The 18768-nt window shown below is 37.0% G+C and overlaps 1 protein-coding gene across 1 annotated transcript in view; it reads right to left on the reverse strand.

Annotated features, from left to right (window-relative positions):
• Positions 1 to 10713: 10713 nt before the first annotated feature.
• The window catches only part of LOC149961197 (uncharacterized), a 50408-nt gene continuing 42353 nt past the window's right edge, over positions 10714 to 18768 (reverse strand). The window contains exon 2 of the mRNA XM_090175709.1: positions 10714 to 17413. Within this exon, the coding sequence (XP_090031835.1) occupies positions 15656 to 17275 (1620 nt within the window). The 5' untranslated portion in view covers positions 17276 to 17413 and the 3' untranslated portion in view covers positions 10714 to 15655. The remainder of the gene's footprint in view (positions 17414 to 18768) is intronic.

The raw sequence follows: 18768 nt of genomic DNA on the forward strand, positions 1-18768 counted from the left end.
GATCACTCCTCTTTCGGCCGCATACTTAATCAGATTTAAATCCGATTCAATGTATTAAATCGTGTTATTCGAGATTAAATTTTTAATCAGGATTTAATCTTTTTAATCTTGATTTAATCTTTTTAATTACAAGTTAATCTGTTTAATCACGATCTAATCAGCTTAATCATGATTAGTGATTGAATCGACTTAATAGTGATTGAATCGACTTAATAGTGATTGAATCGACTTAATAGTGATTTAATCGACTTAATAGTGATTGAATCGACTTAATAGTGATTGAATCGACTTAATAGTGATTTAATCGACTTAATAGTGATTGAATCGACTTAATATTGATTTAATCGACTTAATAGTGATTGAATCGACTTAATAGTGACTGAATCGACTTAATAGTGATTTAATCAACTTAATAGTGATTGAATCGACTTAATAGTGATTTAATCAACTTAATAGTGATTGAATCGACTTAATAGTGATTTAATCGACTTAATAGTGATTGAATCGACTTAATATTGATTTAATCGACTTAATAGTGATTTAATCGACTTAATAGTGATTTAATCGACTTAATAGTGATTGAATCGACTTAATAGTGATTGAATCGACTTAATAGTGATTGAATCGACTTAATAGTGATTTAATCGACTTAATAGTGATTGAATCGACTTAATAGTGATTTAATCGACTTAATAGTGATTGAATCGACTTAATAGTGATTTAATCGACTTAATAGTGATTGAATCGACTTAATAGTGATTTAATCGACTTAATAGTGATTGAATCGACTTAATAGTGATTGAATCGACTTAATAGTGATTGAATCGACTTAATAGTGATTTAATCGACTTAATAGTGATTTAATCGACTTAATAGTGATTGAATCGACTTAATAGTGATTTAATCGACTTAATAGTGATTGAATCGACTTAATAGTGATTTAATCGACTTAATAGTGATTGAATCGACTTAATAGTGATTTAATCGACTTAATAGTGATTTAATCGACTTAATAGTGATTGAATCGACTTAATAGTGATTGAATCGACTTAATAGTGATTTAATCGACTTAATAGTGATTTAATCGACTTAATAGTGATTGAATCGATTTAATAGTGATTGAATCGACTTAATAGTGATTTAATCGACTTAATAGTGATTGAATCGACTTAATAGTGATTTAATCGACTTAATAGTGATTTAATCGACTTAATAGTGATTTAATCGACTTAATATTGATTTAATCGACTTAATAGTGATTGAATCGACTTAATAGTGATTGAATCGACTTAATAGTGATTTAATCGACTTAATAGTGATTGAATCGACTTAATAGTGATTTAATCGACTTAATAGTGATTTAATCGACTTAATAGTGATTGAATCGATTTAATAGTGATTGAATCGACTTAATAGTGATTTAATCGACTTAATAGTGATTTAATCGACTTAATAGTGATTTAATCGACTTAATAGTGATTTAATCGACTTAATTGTGATTTAATCGACTTAATATTGATTTAATCGACTTAATAGTGATTGAATCGACTTAATAGTGATTGAATCGACTTAATAGTGATTGAATCGACTTAATAGTGATTTAATCGACTTAATAGTGATTGAATCGACTTAATAGTGATTTAATCGACTTAATAGTGATTGAATCGACTTAATAGTGATTGAATCGACTTAATAGTGATTTAATCGACTTAATAGTGATTGAATCGACTTAATAGTGATTTAATCGACTTAATAGTGATTTAATCGACTTAATAGTGATTGAATCGACTTAATAGTGATTTAATCGACTTAATAGTGATTTAATCGACTTAATAGTGATTGAATCGACTTAATAGTGATTTAATCGACTTAATAGTGATTTAATCGACTTAATAGTGATTGAATCGATTTAATAGTGATTGAATCGACTTAATAGTGATTTAATCGACTTAATAGTGATTGAATCGACTTAATAGTGATTTAATCGACTTAATAGTGATTGAATCGACTTAATATTGATTTAATCGACTTAATAGTGATTTAATATTTTGAATATATTTATTTTTAAACGTGATTTAATTGGCTTAATCACTAACTCGGTTTAATCGCGATTAAATCCTGATTTAATCCATTTAATAATCTTAATCATGATTTAATCATCGAAATGAACTGCCCTCGTCCAACATTTTCTCTACAGGAGGCAGCCATTAACGTGATACATATGTAGCTTTACTTTTCATCTAAAATGAGTCCACTCTCGATGTATCACCTTAGACTAATATATCCTCTCTTTCTTTTAGGTTACATTCAGTACGAATACTGACTGGTAGCAACAAAATTAAAATTGGAATTGTAAAATCCCAAAAACAGGTTTCCTTGCAATTTTTATGAAAATTATGAATTATGCAAATGATTCAATAGCCGTGTACAGGCAGAAGAACCAGCTACACGCCTTGGCCAAGTACTGCGAGTTTGGAGTCCTTTATGATGAGCTTGTACGAGATAGGTTTATCGTTGGCCTCCGTGACAAGATGCTGTCGTAGACAGTGGCGTAGCTAAGGTCTCCCCCCCCCCGCCACGAAACCCTTTTGGGGTCCCCTATAATCAGGGGCGTTATTAAAAGACGAGTGGAGACCCCCTCCATTATGGTGCCCTTTGAAGTCGGGGTCGGCGGGGTCATTATTTACGCCACTGGTCGTAGGGATTGCAGTTCGATTCAGACCAGACATTGGAGAGAGCCGGCAGTAGGGCCCTACAGGTCAAAGCGGTCAAGCAACAGCAGCGCGAAATGGGTCCTGAGACGTTCACGAACATTCCTTCTTCGAGAGTGATCTAGAAGCTGCAGGCCAAATCAAGGTCATGTTATCAGATTTATAACCTGGTGCACCTGGAATTATATCCTTATCGAAGGAGGTCTTCACCATAATGCCCTACGCCAGCAGGCACAGCCCGGACAGGTGACAAAATAGCCAAGGCAGCGAGAGAACCCGACTACTGACGGTCTCACCTTCAACGCAAGCCACTCAACAAAGCAAAAGGCGTAGCAATGGGTTGAGGGTAATAGTTAGTGTAGTGAGCTGTTGGTTCACGTGGCATTAAGGGCTTGCTACCACCCTCCTACGCATTTTAAGCCAGTCACCTGTTTAAGGCATTATACGTCGCTAGATGACTTGGGCCTAAGGTGGTGCCTTGGGTATTAGCCTGGCTGATTAGCTGATAAGCGCACAGCTGTGGTATAAGAGCGGATGCTCTAGCATCTCCAGCCGACACCCTACCTATTACCTCCGAGGAGTCCAGTATGCCTGGACCCTCTCCAATAGCCATGTGTATCAGATTTTTAGCCCGGTGTACCACAAACAGAGTGCACACCACCGGAGGTCCTCATCATAATGCCCTACGCCAGTGTCCACAGCCCGGACAGGTGACAGAACAGCCAAGGCAGCGAGAGGACCCTACCGCTGACGGTCACACCTTCGACGAAAGCCGCTCAACCCAGTAGAAGAAGAAAAAATGAGACAACCAACCCCCCACTTCACACACAGCAGTGGGATTAAGAGTGGATGCTCTAGCATCGGAAGCCAGCATCCTACCTACGTAGGTAAGGAGCCAAAGCCCGTTAGAAATGGCACCTGAAGGGGAACGACGGGCACACTGCGGCCCGGCGTAACCCGGCACAGCTGGCACCGGAGATCCCGGTGTGGCTCTTCATAGCACCTCATACGGAGACCCGCCGCCCCACAGCAAGGTTACCCAGTCCTCCGAGGCGGCCAGTTTCACCCTACCCTCTCCGTTAGCCTGAGCCGAAACCCAGTTTCCAGCCCATACCTGATCGAAGTCGTAGGTGGAGATAGGACCATTTGATCACAGCTAACATCTCCCAGTGCGCCACCGCCCTTATGGGTTACAAGAGCCGACCCCGACTCCCCGGTAAAGCCACCAGTTATTGCACACTGTGACCCATTAAGGGCCCCAAATCCCGGCGAAGGCAGCAAAGATTCCGATAAAACGATCACACGAAACAGGAGCAGTCTTCGGAGAAATCCACTAGGTGTAGCCGCGTGGAGTCTCACAGAAGAGAGCATTGCCCAGCCTTTAAAGCCACGTGCCATGCGTGTGGTAGGAAAGGTCATTCCTAGAGCCAGTGCCAACTAAAATGCAGTAGTACTACTGATGGTCGCACCTTTGACGCAAGCCACTCAACCCAGCAGAAGGTGCAATATGATTGGCCAAGGAACTACTTGAATTTCACCTAGATTTTCTACACCAAGCGTATTTATTTTAAGCTGTCAAAGGAATAATGCTATGTATTTTAACTTCTAATTAGCTACCTAGTGGACAACCTCAGTGTTTACTTAGATTCTGAACTTTCGTCTGCTATAAGCTTTGTGTTTGAAAACGACAAAGAGTCTGCTTAGCCAGCTGGTTATATATTACCATAAGCAAAGGTCTAGGCCAAATTTTTGACGATCACATACCCGGTATTAAGAGGTAGGTATTCAAAATCTGCACCTCCTAGTGGTTACGTCCTCAACTTTACATTTCTGAAATAAATTTCGCGAAATGCATTATGAATGCGCACAAGCTATGCGCGAACGTTTTTCAACTTAGAACCACGCGGGATAAATCTCCGCCACCAGCCCTAATAGGTACGGTGCTAAGGGACCGTAGCCAAGGCTTATTCACAATTTTATCACTTTAAAATTTAAAATTAACACTTAATTTATCTTTGCAAAATGATTAATCAGAACCTAAAACTGGCTATTAGAAATAAGAGACTCGGTGTTTCTGAAGGTATTTATTTTTCAAATTTGAGATTTTGACGTGTTTTGTGTGGCATTTATCAACCCGAGCGTGCCTGCTCTACCAAGTAAGATAATATTTTAGATGTAGAAATTTTGAAAAAGAAGATGTCGCTACTACCCTAACGTCGTACGTTAATTTTCTTCTCACCAATTATTTTTAATAATAATCAGTTAGGCTAATTCCCAAGGCACCAAATCATCTATCGACTTTCAATGCCATTATTTCACGCGTAAGAGGGTGTGTCAAAATTTATAGCCCGGTGTACCTAGTAACAAAGACCATACCACCGGAGGCCTATCATCATAGTGCCCTACGCCAGCGTCCCCAAGCCCGGACAGGTGACAAATCCAGCATGGGTAGCAGAACCCTACTACTGATGGTCGCACCTTCGACGCAAGCCACTCAACCCAGCAGATGGTGCAGCAATGGGTGGACCAATCCCCACTACGCACACAGCAGTGGGATTAAGAGTGGATGCTGTAGCAACTCCAGCCGACACCCTACCTACGTAGGTAAGGAGTCAAACCCTTTGGAGAGAGCTCCTAAAAGGGAACGACGAGCACACAGCAGTCCAAGTAACCCGGCACAGCCAGCACCGGAGATCCCGGTGTTGTTCCAAAAGGCCGGGAAACAGGACCGCCGTGCCCGCATATGGAGGCCCGCCGCCCCACAGTAGGCTACCCAATCCGCCGAGGCGGCCAGTTTGCACAGACGCTCTCCGTTAGCCTGAGCCGAAGCTCAGTATCCAGCCCAAACCTGACCGAAGTCGGAGGTGGAGATAGGACCATTTGATCGAAGCTAACAGCTCCCAGTTTGCCACCGCCCTATTAGGTTACAACAGCCGGACCCCGACGACCCGGTAAAGCCACCAGTTATTGCACACTCCGACCCATTTAGGGCCACGCGTAAGAGGGTGGTGGCAAGCCCTTCATTGCACTCAAGCCAACAGCTCCCTACACTTACTATTACCAGAAAATAGACTAAATTCGAAATTCCCGCCGCCGATTTACCGGAAATTCATGCACTAGGAAATTTCCGCCAATTATACTAGATATTGTGCCATTCTTAACCTGCGACTGACAAGGAGACTACCCGAGGTGGTTATCACCGATTTTGTTGAAACTCGAAGGTTAGGTAGACCTTATGGTAATATGAAAATTTCCAAAGGGAAAAGTTTCCATGGGCTTTAGTTTTCCCATGTCAACCGAAAATGTTATTAACCTCTCCATTTAAAAAAGAATGTGATTTTCTCGGTTATCCAAATTTTGTTAAAATTTAACCAAAATTGATCAATATTACCCAAAATAGGTCAAATTCATCTTTTTGGGTAAGTTTTGAAAATTTAATTTAATTTTTTTTAAGTAAGTAAGTAAGTACCCTGTGAAACCGAGAAAATGCCATGCTTTTTTAAATGGAGATTTTTGGTTTTGAGAGATCAAAAACAACTATTCCCTTTGACAATTTTCATTCTACCTAACCCCCGAGTTTCAACAAAATCGGTGATAACCACCTCGGATAGTCTCCTTGTGAGTATAGAGATGATCGGGAGAAGGTGAAAGGAAATACGTCACAGGTGTGCGCTTCATTGACGTCAGTGTTAGGGAACCAATGACGTGCAGGTCTGATTTGATTTTTTTTAGAGGGAAGGAGCTAAAATCGTTTCAACATAGTTACTCTTCCGAAGTATAAACAAATAAATTCTTGCTTTTAATACACCTTACAGCAATATATCGGTCAAGGTCTTATTCGCGAGTACAGTCTGATTTATAACTTATGTTCGTTCGACGTTGTAGAAGAATGGGTTGTAATAAAATATGACGTATGCCGTGTTCTTTGGATTTTTTTTACCTAACGATAGAAAAATTGGGACGGTTTTCCAATACAGTCTCGCTTGGCCCCCAATCTTTCAAATATAGGTCAATCGGTACTTTCTTCGACCCCCCTCCAACCTATAGATCGTTCCCCGTTTTCAAACCTGTCTTCCTTGGTGCGTGATGTACCACATTCTTTGGTTTTTGCTCGTATAAAACTCGATAATTTCGACCTGAGTTTGAGCCTAAAACATAGTTGAAAAATCACTATCAGTATGTCCACCATTCTCGATTGTAGGTAGGGCCGTCTTATCCATTAGGCAGACTAGGCAAAGTGCCTAGGGCCTACGATTCCATATAATAGGGTCCGAAAAGTCGGTAAATGAGAGATTTTGGCCTAAGGCCTATACGGAAAGGTTAAAACGGCTCTGATTGTAGGTGATGCTTGTGAAAATTTATCCCATGTTACTGCGTGCTTCTACTGAAGTGTTTTTTTTCCGTGTTTTGGACACATTTTAAATATATATTGATTATTTAATGTATTTAGTGACATATATTTTAAACAAAACATTGTATACAACGAAATTACTATACATCATTGATCTTGTTAATATTTCATTTATAATATGGCTATATTTTAAAATATTCGATATTCATATAAGTCGCCTTAGCTACATTGAAATAATCAACCCACAGGCTGATCATTTAGATTTGGCCGTGTTTGAAATAGGTAAATTATTAAAGTGCTCGTATTAAAGGCATATTTTGGTAACTTTTTTAAACAAACCGTTGTTTATAGTTTAATAAGGATATTTCATTAGCTGTGTAAATATTTAATTTTATAATATCACTATATTTTGTAAAATAAGCTAGTCACGTAGGTCAACTTAGCTATATACAAAAACCTTCAAAATATCCCACTTAATGTTGTTTTTCCTTTTTAATCGGGATTGTAACGTGTGGGGCAAATTCAGTCCACTCGTCCACCTGATTAATCAGGGCGAGATATGTTTAACGGCCACGCCAACGGGTGGATACGTTGGGACAGGGGTGGGAACACCCGCAGTGCCGTATTTCCGCCTAGGCCAACCTAGGCCGTGGCCTAGTGGCCCATCCTTGGAAGGGGCCCTCCAGTGACCGTAATTACTGTATTCAATATCAATCGTAATTTATATTGGAGAAATTCCTAGGTAGAAGATTTTGTTGTAAAATTACCAAACTTTCTGCCTGGCAGTTTACGGGCGCAGCTTTCAATCGCAATGTTGCATAATTATCGCGTATTTAGTCGACGATTGTTAAGAGCTTTTATTTAGTAATATAACCGTAGAGCTCAGACTTCTACGCTGAACCAAGGAAATTCAGGCACAGCCTAGTTCCAGGGATAAGAGTAAATGCAGCCCGTGAAAAGGGGGCCCAGACTGCTTATTTGCCTATGGGCCCAGGATCTCTAAGTCCGGCCCTGGACACCCGTGGCGGAAGTATTCCGACCACCCGTTGGGGGATTGGTGGTCGTCCTCACACGGCCATCCACAAACTCTGCCTCCCAGACGGCCAACCAAATGTTGCTTTTGGTGTAACTAGGAGCAAAGGCATGATAATTTCGACCAGCGTTGCCAGATACTGATAATCAAATTATCGTACCAAAGCCAAAAATTATCGATTTTAGAAAATAATTATCGCACGGCCCAAAAATTAGTTCGTACATCAGGCAACGCTGCTTTCGACTTATAAACAACTCCGGCAGCAGTGTTGCCAGTCCGGGTTGGTATAAAAATGGCGGCGCCCACATTCTGGAGCTCGGAAACCAAGTCAGGAACTCAATTCGGTCCATTTGATTTACGGACGTTCAGTCTATAATCCTTTTAGAGTTGAATTTATGTGATAACGAGGAAGTCGCGAGCGTTTTATTTTGAAACAAATTGTACGAGATTTGTGCCGGGTGTAAATTAACATGTCAAAGTTAACAAATCTATATTATTAATAAATAATTTATCCGCGAATGGCGTTGGAGTCGCGCTTTTGCTGGAAATTTATCCTCTCGGGAAAAATCAATTTCGATGTACTCTTACGCGCCACTAAGAAGTAATGGCAACGTACGGGTAAAGTTTACGTTGACCGGAATCTCCTTTGAATGTCAGATTATGAAGGCACGTACCATTCGTACTGGGATAAGAAAAATACGTGCCGTTTGCGATTTCTGTAGGCACGCCACTGGTCCATTTTCTGGCCACGCCTACCTTTCGCTCTCCCCCCCCCAGAACCCAGCCGCCCTTTGAGCCCGTACCTTCCCTTGGCCTTTACCGGCGGCTTGACCCCCTTATGGGCACGTAGGAGGGGGCGCGAAACCCCACGCCTCCCTGCTTTATAATCAAGGTCATAAAATCATTCTGGACGCTGATTAGATTGGGGGACACTTCTATTTTTAACTCACCTTTGCTCCAGCTTTCGCCTCCTCATACTGTACTCGCTTTTAGCAAAAATGGAACCATTTAGCTTTTGAAACACGGAAATGGACCTTAAGGGACTTTTGTGAAAGGTTATTTGTCTCTAGCTGAATAATTAATATCTGTCTTTTCTAACAAAAATGGTGTCCGATTTATGTATAACACATTTGATTTGGCGTTAGCCTTGGTTGGTATTTCATGTTGAAACCCGAAATTCAATTAGACCAGTTAGTCTGTCAGAAGTAAATGAACCATACCGGAAGTAATTGAACCAGATATTTTTCCAAAGGTGGTAATTAGAGCATAGCGTTGATTTGTTTCGGCGGCGGCGTGAATGGGGAAAAATGACCCCCCTTTTTGAAAATTTCATAAAAAAATTCCAAAATGTTTTTGTTAGAAAAAAAATAAAGTTGCTTAGAAAAACTCTAAAAATGTCGGAGGCGGGAACAAAATTTTACGGCGGCGCGCCGAATAGTAAATGACTTGGCGACGGCGGTTTGGCGCCAGAGAAAATATCGGCGGCGTTAGATCTGCGGCGCTTGGCTCTATAGTGGTAATGTTCGTAAATTGTGTAAGGGGGTTAACTTCTTACCTTTAGTAGTGCATTCATAGCTTATTTGCCCTGTTTAATCTCTGCCCCGCGCAATAGTTCTTTTTATAAAATAACCTTTGCCATCTTGTTGAAATTTTGCCTCCCCGCTTCAGCTGTGGATCCGTTTTCTCTCCCACTAAAGAGCTTATGAACTCATTCGTAGGCATTGGCTGAACTATTCCAGGGCAACATTTCAACAAGCTGGGCAAGCGTAAAGACATTTTATAAAATCAACTATTGAATAATGGTTATCCAATTATAAGGAGTGACGTATTTTGTAGTAATTAATTTAACTTTGAAATCTTGTTCTATTTTCGACCTATTTTATCAACCTATATTGGGCGTTCCAATCAATAATTTCCAACGTTGATCGATGACGTATAACGATATAATAGACGCTAAAAGAAATTATTCGCTCCAAAATAAAAACCGTCAAAAGGAAGGGTTTTTAAATTAAAAACGCGTGAATCTCGATGATATCGCCCATTTTTTCGTCGCACGTGTAATTATTTATTCTGATAATAAAATAGAATCACGTGGGCTTAGCAATATTTATCTGCATTTGTCTTAGCCAATAAGATTATCCCTTCCGAGCAAGCACGCGCCAATTTACACAATGAACCGATGAAGATTTTCAAATCAATTTCTTTTAAGATCTATTCGGTCATTCGTAACTTAAGCCGTGTTCACACTAGACACTTTGGAACCGTTTTTAAACGGTTTCGAAAGCTAAAATTGAACATTTTCGGAGTCAACTGTATTAATAGCCATACGATAAATACATTCGACAGCAAAATTTTACAATTTGTACTTTCGAAATCGTTTTAAAACGGTTCCAAAGTGTCTAGTGTGAACGCGGCTTTAGAAACGGCTAATCGATTTTAAATTGATATCGATTCGACTATTTTCTCCTCTCCAATTTAAACATTGGAAAATGTTTTTCTTCTATGGAGGCCGCCATTTTAAATTGTCGCGGCTTTCGGCAGTGCAATCTTAACCCGTTAATGACGTTTTTCACGGGGAGATAAGTAGGATTTTAAATAAATCGAGAAATATTGCTCCAAACGTTTATTACAAACTTAAAAAGGTAACAATGTATGAAAACACATGATAGTGCACACTTTGACATAGAAAGTTTTAAGAATATTAGTTTGTATCTTTTCTTTTTCATAATATCTCTGGTATAACATGATTCAAACAACAACTAATGAAAAAAGTAAAAATTCGTACATTTTTTTTTATTTTATCGTTATTTTTTTGTTTTATCCGCCATCTGGTGGCTGAACTCTTCGGTCTTAAATAGAAACATATTCTTTTGTTTACATATATGACGGACTTAATTTATTAGATTTTTTTATTCCATTTTCGTTAAGGTTCTGAAATAACAATTTCTCTTTCGTGTAAATGGCTGATTTTCTTTTCATTTTTTATTTCATTTTATCTCATCTTTATTTCAGATTTATTTGCCAATATTCTAAGCAAAAATATTGATATATGTCTTTAATTAAATTGAGTATTACTCAAATGTAAAGTTAAATTAATTAAAATTAAGTACTTTAAGTTTAAGTTTTTATTTCGAACAGAAATATCATTTCAAAATTGCATTTTAATATAATTACGTTTAATATCATTTACAACGCATTAAAATTGTACCATTGGATATGTCGTTTAAAACTTATTTTTTTTTTAAATTTTATCAATGTTTTTGCTTATTTGGTGTTTAAATGCTGTTTATTTTTTTCGATTTATAGTATTTATCTCAATTTAAATATTTTCACTCCCCAGCTATTTATTTTTACTTTTGACACAAGAAACAAACACCTAATCATTATATTTTTTTCGAAAACCCACTCTTTGACTAACGTTTTTTTTAGGCCTAATCGTAATTATCCATTAAGAAAATTAAAAACAATTAGACAATTTTCCGAATATACTCAATTATTTTCTAATTATTTTTATCTTTTTTTTATATAGAAATATTTCACACATATCTAAATACGACTTTATATATATAGACTTTTATTAATTTTACGTAGGTTTTTATTTTTTACCGGTAATTATTATTTTTTCAATATATCAAGAAATGGTTGAATTAAGTTTTGCACGTAGAATTTCATAGAATTAAACAATTCTATAGAAAATCTATTTTATTACAAATTTTTTAAGTCTTAAATTTTCTTAAAAGGGGGGACTTTTTTGCTTTTTTTTTAAAGTGACGTATTACAGTATGACGCCATTTAGTTGTCGTGACGTCATGTTGTGGAAATATTTGTTTTATTTTTTCGAATAAATCGGTTTTTTGACGATTTTTCGTGTAAAAAAATTAACTTTTTTATATTACAAGCACATTTCAAGCATCGGCACAACAAATATTTTTTTAAAATTTAAGATTTAAATTTTTAAACCACTTTTTTATGGAGTAAAAAATATAGAAGTTTTGGTTTAAATTTCCACTTACGGTACATAGTATTAGACGTTAGCTTAAACATGTTCATTTTTTTTTAATAATCGACAAATTCGAACTTTTTGTCGGCTTAAACGTTCAATATTACGTTATACTGTTAACAGACGAAGTATCAAACATGGCGGGTTTTTACTCCCGAAAGATACGGTACATTTTTGAATTCCATTCTCTAGCGATGATATTAAATGAAAATTAAAATTATTCATTTTTTGAATTAATAAAAATTTAATAAATTAATAATTTAATATTTTAAGATTTTTCTTATATTCACATTTTTTCAAATTGTAAATATTATAATTTTAACAAACAAATTTTCATAAAAATTAAGTACGAAATAATAATAATAATAATATTATTAATAATAATAATAATAATAATAATAATACGGAGTTAAAAAATTTACTCATTTTAAAAAATTTCAATTTTCTTTCGAACACGAAATTTTTATTATTTTAACAATTTTCCATACTTTCACTACAATTTCACATCAAACGTAAAATAAAACATTTAGTAGGTTAATATAATATCGTTGGATGCTTGACGCGGGTGTAACTCTTAATTATGATTAGTATAATTATGATCGATAATTAGTGCAGTTGAAAAAACGATAAATATATATTATTTTTCAGTAAAAAACGTCTTTTTTAAAAATGGTACAAAAAAGGTATCATATAGTCTATGCTACTAAAAAAAGTACTTATATATTAGCTATATATTATCTCGATTTTTTGAAATAAATTACATTTTATCACCATAGTTGTTTTTATACATTAACGGTTTTAATGTTTTTTGGCTTTATATTTTCTTCTAAATATAGGATTTTTTCATTTATTTTTAAATACAATTTTCTTTTCTCAGGTATCTTATTTTATTTATGTTTGTTTATAGGACTAGATTTTCTTTGTTAGTTTTTGTTAATGTTATTTTTCCGTAAGCCGTTTAAACTCAAAATTGAATTTGTCCGAAGCCTTATTTTAACGTTATTTCTATGCGATATGCACATTTGTCTTCAATTTAACAAAAAAAAACTAATTAAATTTAGAATTCAAATTTCGTCACTTAAATTTTATAAAATATTTTTTTCCCGACAATCTTCTCATTTTCAACACACTGTACATAACAATCTCCCGTTGGTTTTATTTTAAACCATTTCTTAACCATAGACTATTAACTAAACAATTTAACATTTGTTTCTTACCTATATTCTTTTAGCTGCCAATTTCAGTAAATTGCTTATTTTTTTAATTAAAACGAGTTGAATTAACATTTAACTAATTAAAAAATAAATTTAACTTTTCATCCGCGATTTTTTTGTACATTTACGTACCCGTTCTAAATATTCAGTTATATTTATATATTTTTTCATTGGCAGGTCGTGTTTGTTTTATAAGTCATAATTATGGGTGCACATAGTTTGGGGTCCTTTTTTCCATAAAAATATATTTTATTTTATTTTAATAAAAGGGGTATTTTTATCGGCTTAAACCCGCCCATTTTCTTTCCAGAATTATTAAGAATGGTTAAAAACAATTAACCGTTTTTTTTGTTTAAACAAAATATTAATCGATTTTGTAATTACTAAAATTTTTAGGTTAAAAATATACTTTTTTGTTCGCGTTAACCATTCTTAAACCATCGTACCATGACCCTCATTTTTCCCATATTCTCACTTTTTATGTTAATTAGAAAAAAATCCTTTGTACATTATTATTGTTAACGATTCTTCGTTCCAAGTCCATTTGTACCTACCTAGTCCTTTTTACGGCAAAGACTAGCTTAGCTTTGTATGGCATCATTTTTTTAAACATCACAGCATTTTACCTTTTTTTTTCAAACCTTATAACACTCAACTTAACATTCTCAATATCGTCATCGCATTCGAACATTTCTACCGCTCAATGCGAAGTTTATTCTGTATGGAAGTCAAAACTGACTAGATATAGTTAACAACGCCATCTGTAGAGCTAACGCGAAACTATTCATAGCCGGGGATTTTAATTTTAATTTAATTTTAACGAATATGTACTTCGCATTGTGTACGGTAAAAATTATCCATTACCCCTGAACAAAAGTTTATTTTAATAAAACAATAATTTATTTTCGCATAGTCTTTTTTGTTTATATTGAAGAAGTAATCGATTACTTTTCAAAAAAAAATTCAAAATCGTTTTATCGTGAAAAAAATTCGTGTAAGTTTTCTTTTGCGATTTTAATCGAGAAAGGGTCGTTCATTAATTTGTACTAATATCTGTCCCTTCACCATGGAGCCAGATTTGTTTTTTGGGGTTTCGCTAATATTTGTTTCATTCCACAAATTTTTTTATTTATTTTTTTTACTGCACACCCCCTGAATATATAATTTTTAAATCTACAGTCTTGTTCCAAATCTTACGAGCCATAAAATAAAAGAACGTATACTTGTCTATTTTTCAGTTTTATCACAATATAGAATATATATTTTTATATTTATACATTTGTAATTTTTTTTTAAGTTTTGGAAACGGGGGTAGAGAATTTGAAAATTTTGTTTGGGGAGGGGTAAAGGAAGGGGGAGGGGGACGAAAACTTTAACGTAAAAAACTATAAAAAACATACCCTTAAATGTATTACCCTTTTTAAATATTTTTATCTATATAAATTAAATTTCATTAAAACCCTAATAGTTAAAAATCTATCATTTCCCAAGTAAAAAATTATATATTTTTTTAAATATTCTGACGAAATAAAAAAAAAACCCTAAAAGTCCATTCAAGCAAAAAAAACTTTGAAATTCATAAATCTTTAAAATCTTTTTTTTATCGCTTTAGAGTTTGTAAAACAAATGTCTAAACTTAAAATCTATTTTAATACAAACTTTCAACTAAATATAATCCTTTTTTTTACTTTTGTCTCACATTAAATCAATGTTAAATGTGCTTAGGGGGATTACGTGGAATTGTTAGTATATATTTAAGTAATTTTTTTTTCCAAAATCTTTATATTTTTTGTACTTTTTTTATATATACCTCAAACTTCGTGTTATTTCGAATATTTAAAAAATAATTAAGGAATTTAAAAAAATTCCAATAATTTATTTCATAAATACTCAAATGTAGCCGATTAATTCTATACCAAGCACCTTTTTTTATTTAATCCCATATCTTAAAATTTTTCATCGTGATATCTTCAACCAAATTCTCTTTTAATTAAACCCTTTTTTGAAAGGTAATTTACAAGCGATTATTAACAGATCCAAATGACCAATTACACTTTGATGTTATTATCCCAAACACAATCACGTACGCGGCAAGATTAGCTACCCAATTTCATTCCCGTCCATAAACGCTTGTAGACGTACCTTATATTTTCTCAGTTTCCGAATCTCAAAATCCTTTAAATAACACCCAGATTGGCATTTTGTATTATTGGCTTATAAAGTGTTTACGATCCGTAAGACGACGTCAGTCCGTGAACCGAATCAATCTTTTTCTTAAAAATGTAACGTACCGGTTTTTTAAGAAAACGTAAAAAACGAAATACGAAAAAGAAGGTAAACTTAGAGTTAGTTGGCGACCAGCAAGTGTTGATACTGGTTGGGGTAGGGACCAACGTTGAGGTTGAAGGTGACTCCATCTACCAACGGCTGTTGGAAGTTCTTGGCGTTGTTGGCGCCACCTGGCGATACCGAAGCGGCCGCGACGGAATTCGCGCTGGTTGATGACGTAACGGAGTTTCCGGACATGTGACCGGACAGGGACTGACCAATGGTGTAAGCGTCCAATTGCGTGTGAGCTTTGCTCTGCTCTGAGTGGTAGGGCGAGAACCTACTGGTCAGTTGATGACCCTGTTGTTGCGCGGGGCCGCTGGAGCCGGCGGACGTCTGACCGGGTGAACGTTGACCCAACTTGGAATTGGCCGCCGCCGCGAATAGATCTCCCAAGTAGCCGTGGTCGAAGACCCCGAAGGACCGTGGGGAGTTGCCGTTAGCCATCGTCGCGTTCTGATTGTTGGCGCCGAAGGGACTGGATTGGTGATGATGGTGGCTGCCTTGAGAACCCATCAGCAGGTAGCCCGGATCCAAAGGACTCAGAGATCGAGGTCGGCCTCCGTTGGACGCGTTATTCGTCGAGCCATTCTGATTGGAGGCTGCCGCCGCAGCCGAAGAAGCCGCCGCTGCCGCGACGAACATGGCTGCCGCGGCTGAGTGCTGTTGTTGCTGCTGTTGCTGCTGAAGCATGGCCCGTTGCTTGATGTAGGCGCTGAATTCAGTCGGTGACATGCGGTGAGATCGCTTGCTGCTGGTCTTCAATTTGGTCGAGCCGAACTTAGTCTGGGCGAAGGCGGCCGTCGTGAAGGTCAGCGCCGGGGTCTTGCCACCCAGGAAGGAAGCGGGTCCGCAACCGGGTGACGAGGCGTTGGACGAGGCCGTTGACCCGGGCGAACTGTTGTTTCCGTTGTTGCCATTGTTGCCGTTGTTGTTGTTGTTGTTATTGTTGTTGTTGTTGTTGTGGTGGTGGTTATTGTTGCTCTTGTTGAAGCCGTTCGGAGGGCTGACGGAACCGGTGGGTGAATTTGGAGAGGATGGCTGGCTGTCGGCTGTTGCGAAAACTCGCGTCGGGGATGATGATCCCGGAGATCCTGGACTGATTGGCGAAGAGCCGGTCGATTCAGTGGGACTGGTGTTGCCGTTAAACGAAGCGACGCCTTGCTGCAGACCGAGACCGGCGAGTTGGGACGACAGGGAGTCGATGGGTTTGAAACATTGCGCTTCCGGGTTAAATGTTCTGGCCACATCCCGTTCGTGACTGCGCTCTTTCTCGCCGTCGCTGTACAAGATTTTGACCGGAAGCTTCTCGCCCATGCGGTAGCTGACTTCGCCGGGGTCCACCCAGATGCTGAGTTCCCGGGGAAGGTTCTCTTGGATGTCGGCCAGGTCCATGCCCGATTCGCGGGCTGCTACCTCGAAGACGGGTTCCAAGGGAGGAGCCGTTTTCAGACATCGGAACGCCGACCCTTTGTAGGGTTTCTCCGGGTACCAGTGGCCCTGGAATTTCTCCTTCAGGGCCTTCTCCAACTCCTCGCCGAACTGGTTGACCCTTCGACGAGGGAGTTTGTTGTACAGGAAGGATATGAGGAAGTTGAGCGCCACTTGGATCTCCACGTGCATGTTGCGCCCGGACATTTTAACACTCTTTTGTATTTTACGGTGTTTTTGGATGAGTTTTGTATATTTGCTATAGATTATTTACGCTTGTCCCCTGTACTAGCCACCGGCGGATCACTCGGAGCGTCTCGATGTTTTGAAGTTTGTCTCGCAAGTCTGGAAATAAACGAAAATTCGTTATTTATATTGTATATTTGGTATCGTACGGTAATTATATATGAATACACTAGGAATGTCTAGGCCTTGATGATAAGCGGCGTTATAGATAAGTTATTATTACTAATCCGGGCCTAAATACCTAATTTGCTTTTAATTAACTATCTAATTACTAGACAAGTTTGGTGATAATTAATCAGAGTTTCGTAAGTCAATTTTTTAGTTATTTAATTTAACATGTGAGCATCCTTGATTAGCGACGGCAGCCAGCTAATGATGGTGTAAATACATGTAATTTAACCTAGTGTTGTTAATTTTCCGGAAACATAAGATCGGAGAAATAAAAAATTAAAACATAAATTACTTTTAATGTTTTTAACTTTTTATCGATATAAAATGTCGAATATCAGTAAACAAACTAAACATACTACAATACATTAATAGTGTTACATTGTTAATCAGTTTTAACTAGTCTAGAGGTTTAGTTTTACTTTCAGATTCGAAAAAAGTAGGCGAAAATGTCGCTTTATTTAAATTTGCAAAACAATATATTAGACTTATCATGGAATGAAAACTTTTTTTATTTTTTTCGGAAAAATTCGGGAAATTTTCCGACTTACAGCAATAGTTACACCAGTGTATACATATCCTATTCTATATATCTCACGTTTCAAATTATGATAAGCTTTTTGATAGTATTATTATTAATAATAATCAAGTACATTTATTCTTGCAGTAAGTGATACATTTTAAACTATTGAAATATAAATTAAATTATTCCTTAGAATAAAATATTTAATTTAGGAAGTCGATTATAAAATTTCACGTTTTGAGTGAAGGCATTTCCCAAAGCCGCCACCATGTCGCTAGTGTTGCTCGAAGCTAACTTAGCTGCCTATTGAGTGTACCTTCCCTTATTTGTTGGGGTGTCGAGGTACGTGAACCCCCCGAAGACCGTAAAATCTAAATAAAATGAAAACCCACAAACGTCGTCCATAAGAACAAATTCTTTAATTAACCCGAGATGGGCGTCGAGTATTTTTATTTCACAACAGAAACAAAACCGAATCGTCCGTTTTTAAACAATACATTTTATTAGCAAAGCCAAAGTGAGCTCAGAAAAACCTTTTTTACTGTAAAACGGCAACGACAGAACAACCATGGCACGATCCCTCTGAAGTCTATCCAGAAAACTATTTTGTGGGTGTTTTTTTTTATATTTCTTGAAAAGGCATTTTGGGCCTGACGCCAATTCTTTATTTTCAAATTCTCCGCTCGCTCAGAGCGGAAAGACAGAATTCCCTTTTTGAATAGAACGGGTAAAATGTAAAAGAGAAAGAATTGAAAATGGGTCT

This window comes from Leiobunum rupestre, chromosome 1 (assembly GCF_980474605.1).
Source record: "Leiobunum rupestre chromosome 1, qqLeiRupe1.1.hap1, whole genome shotgun sequence".
In the NCBI taxonomy this organism is placed as follows: domain Eukaryota; kingdom Metazoa; phylum Arthropoda; class Arachnida; order Opiliones; family Sclerosomatidae; genus Leiobunum; species Leiobunum rupestre.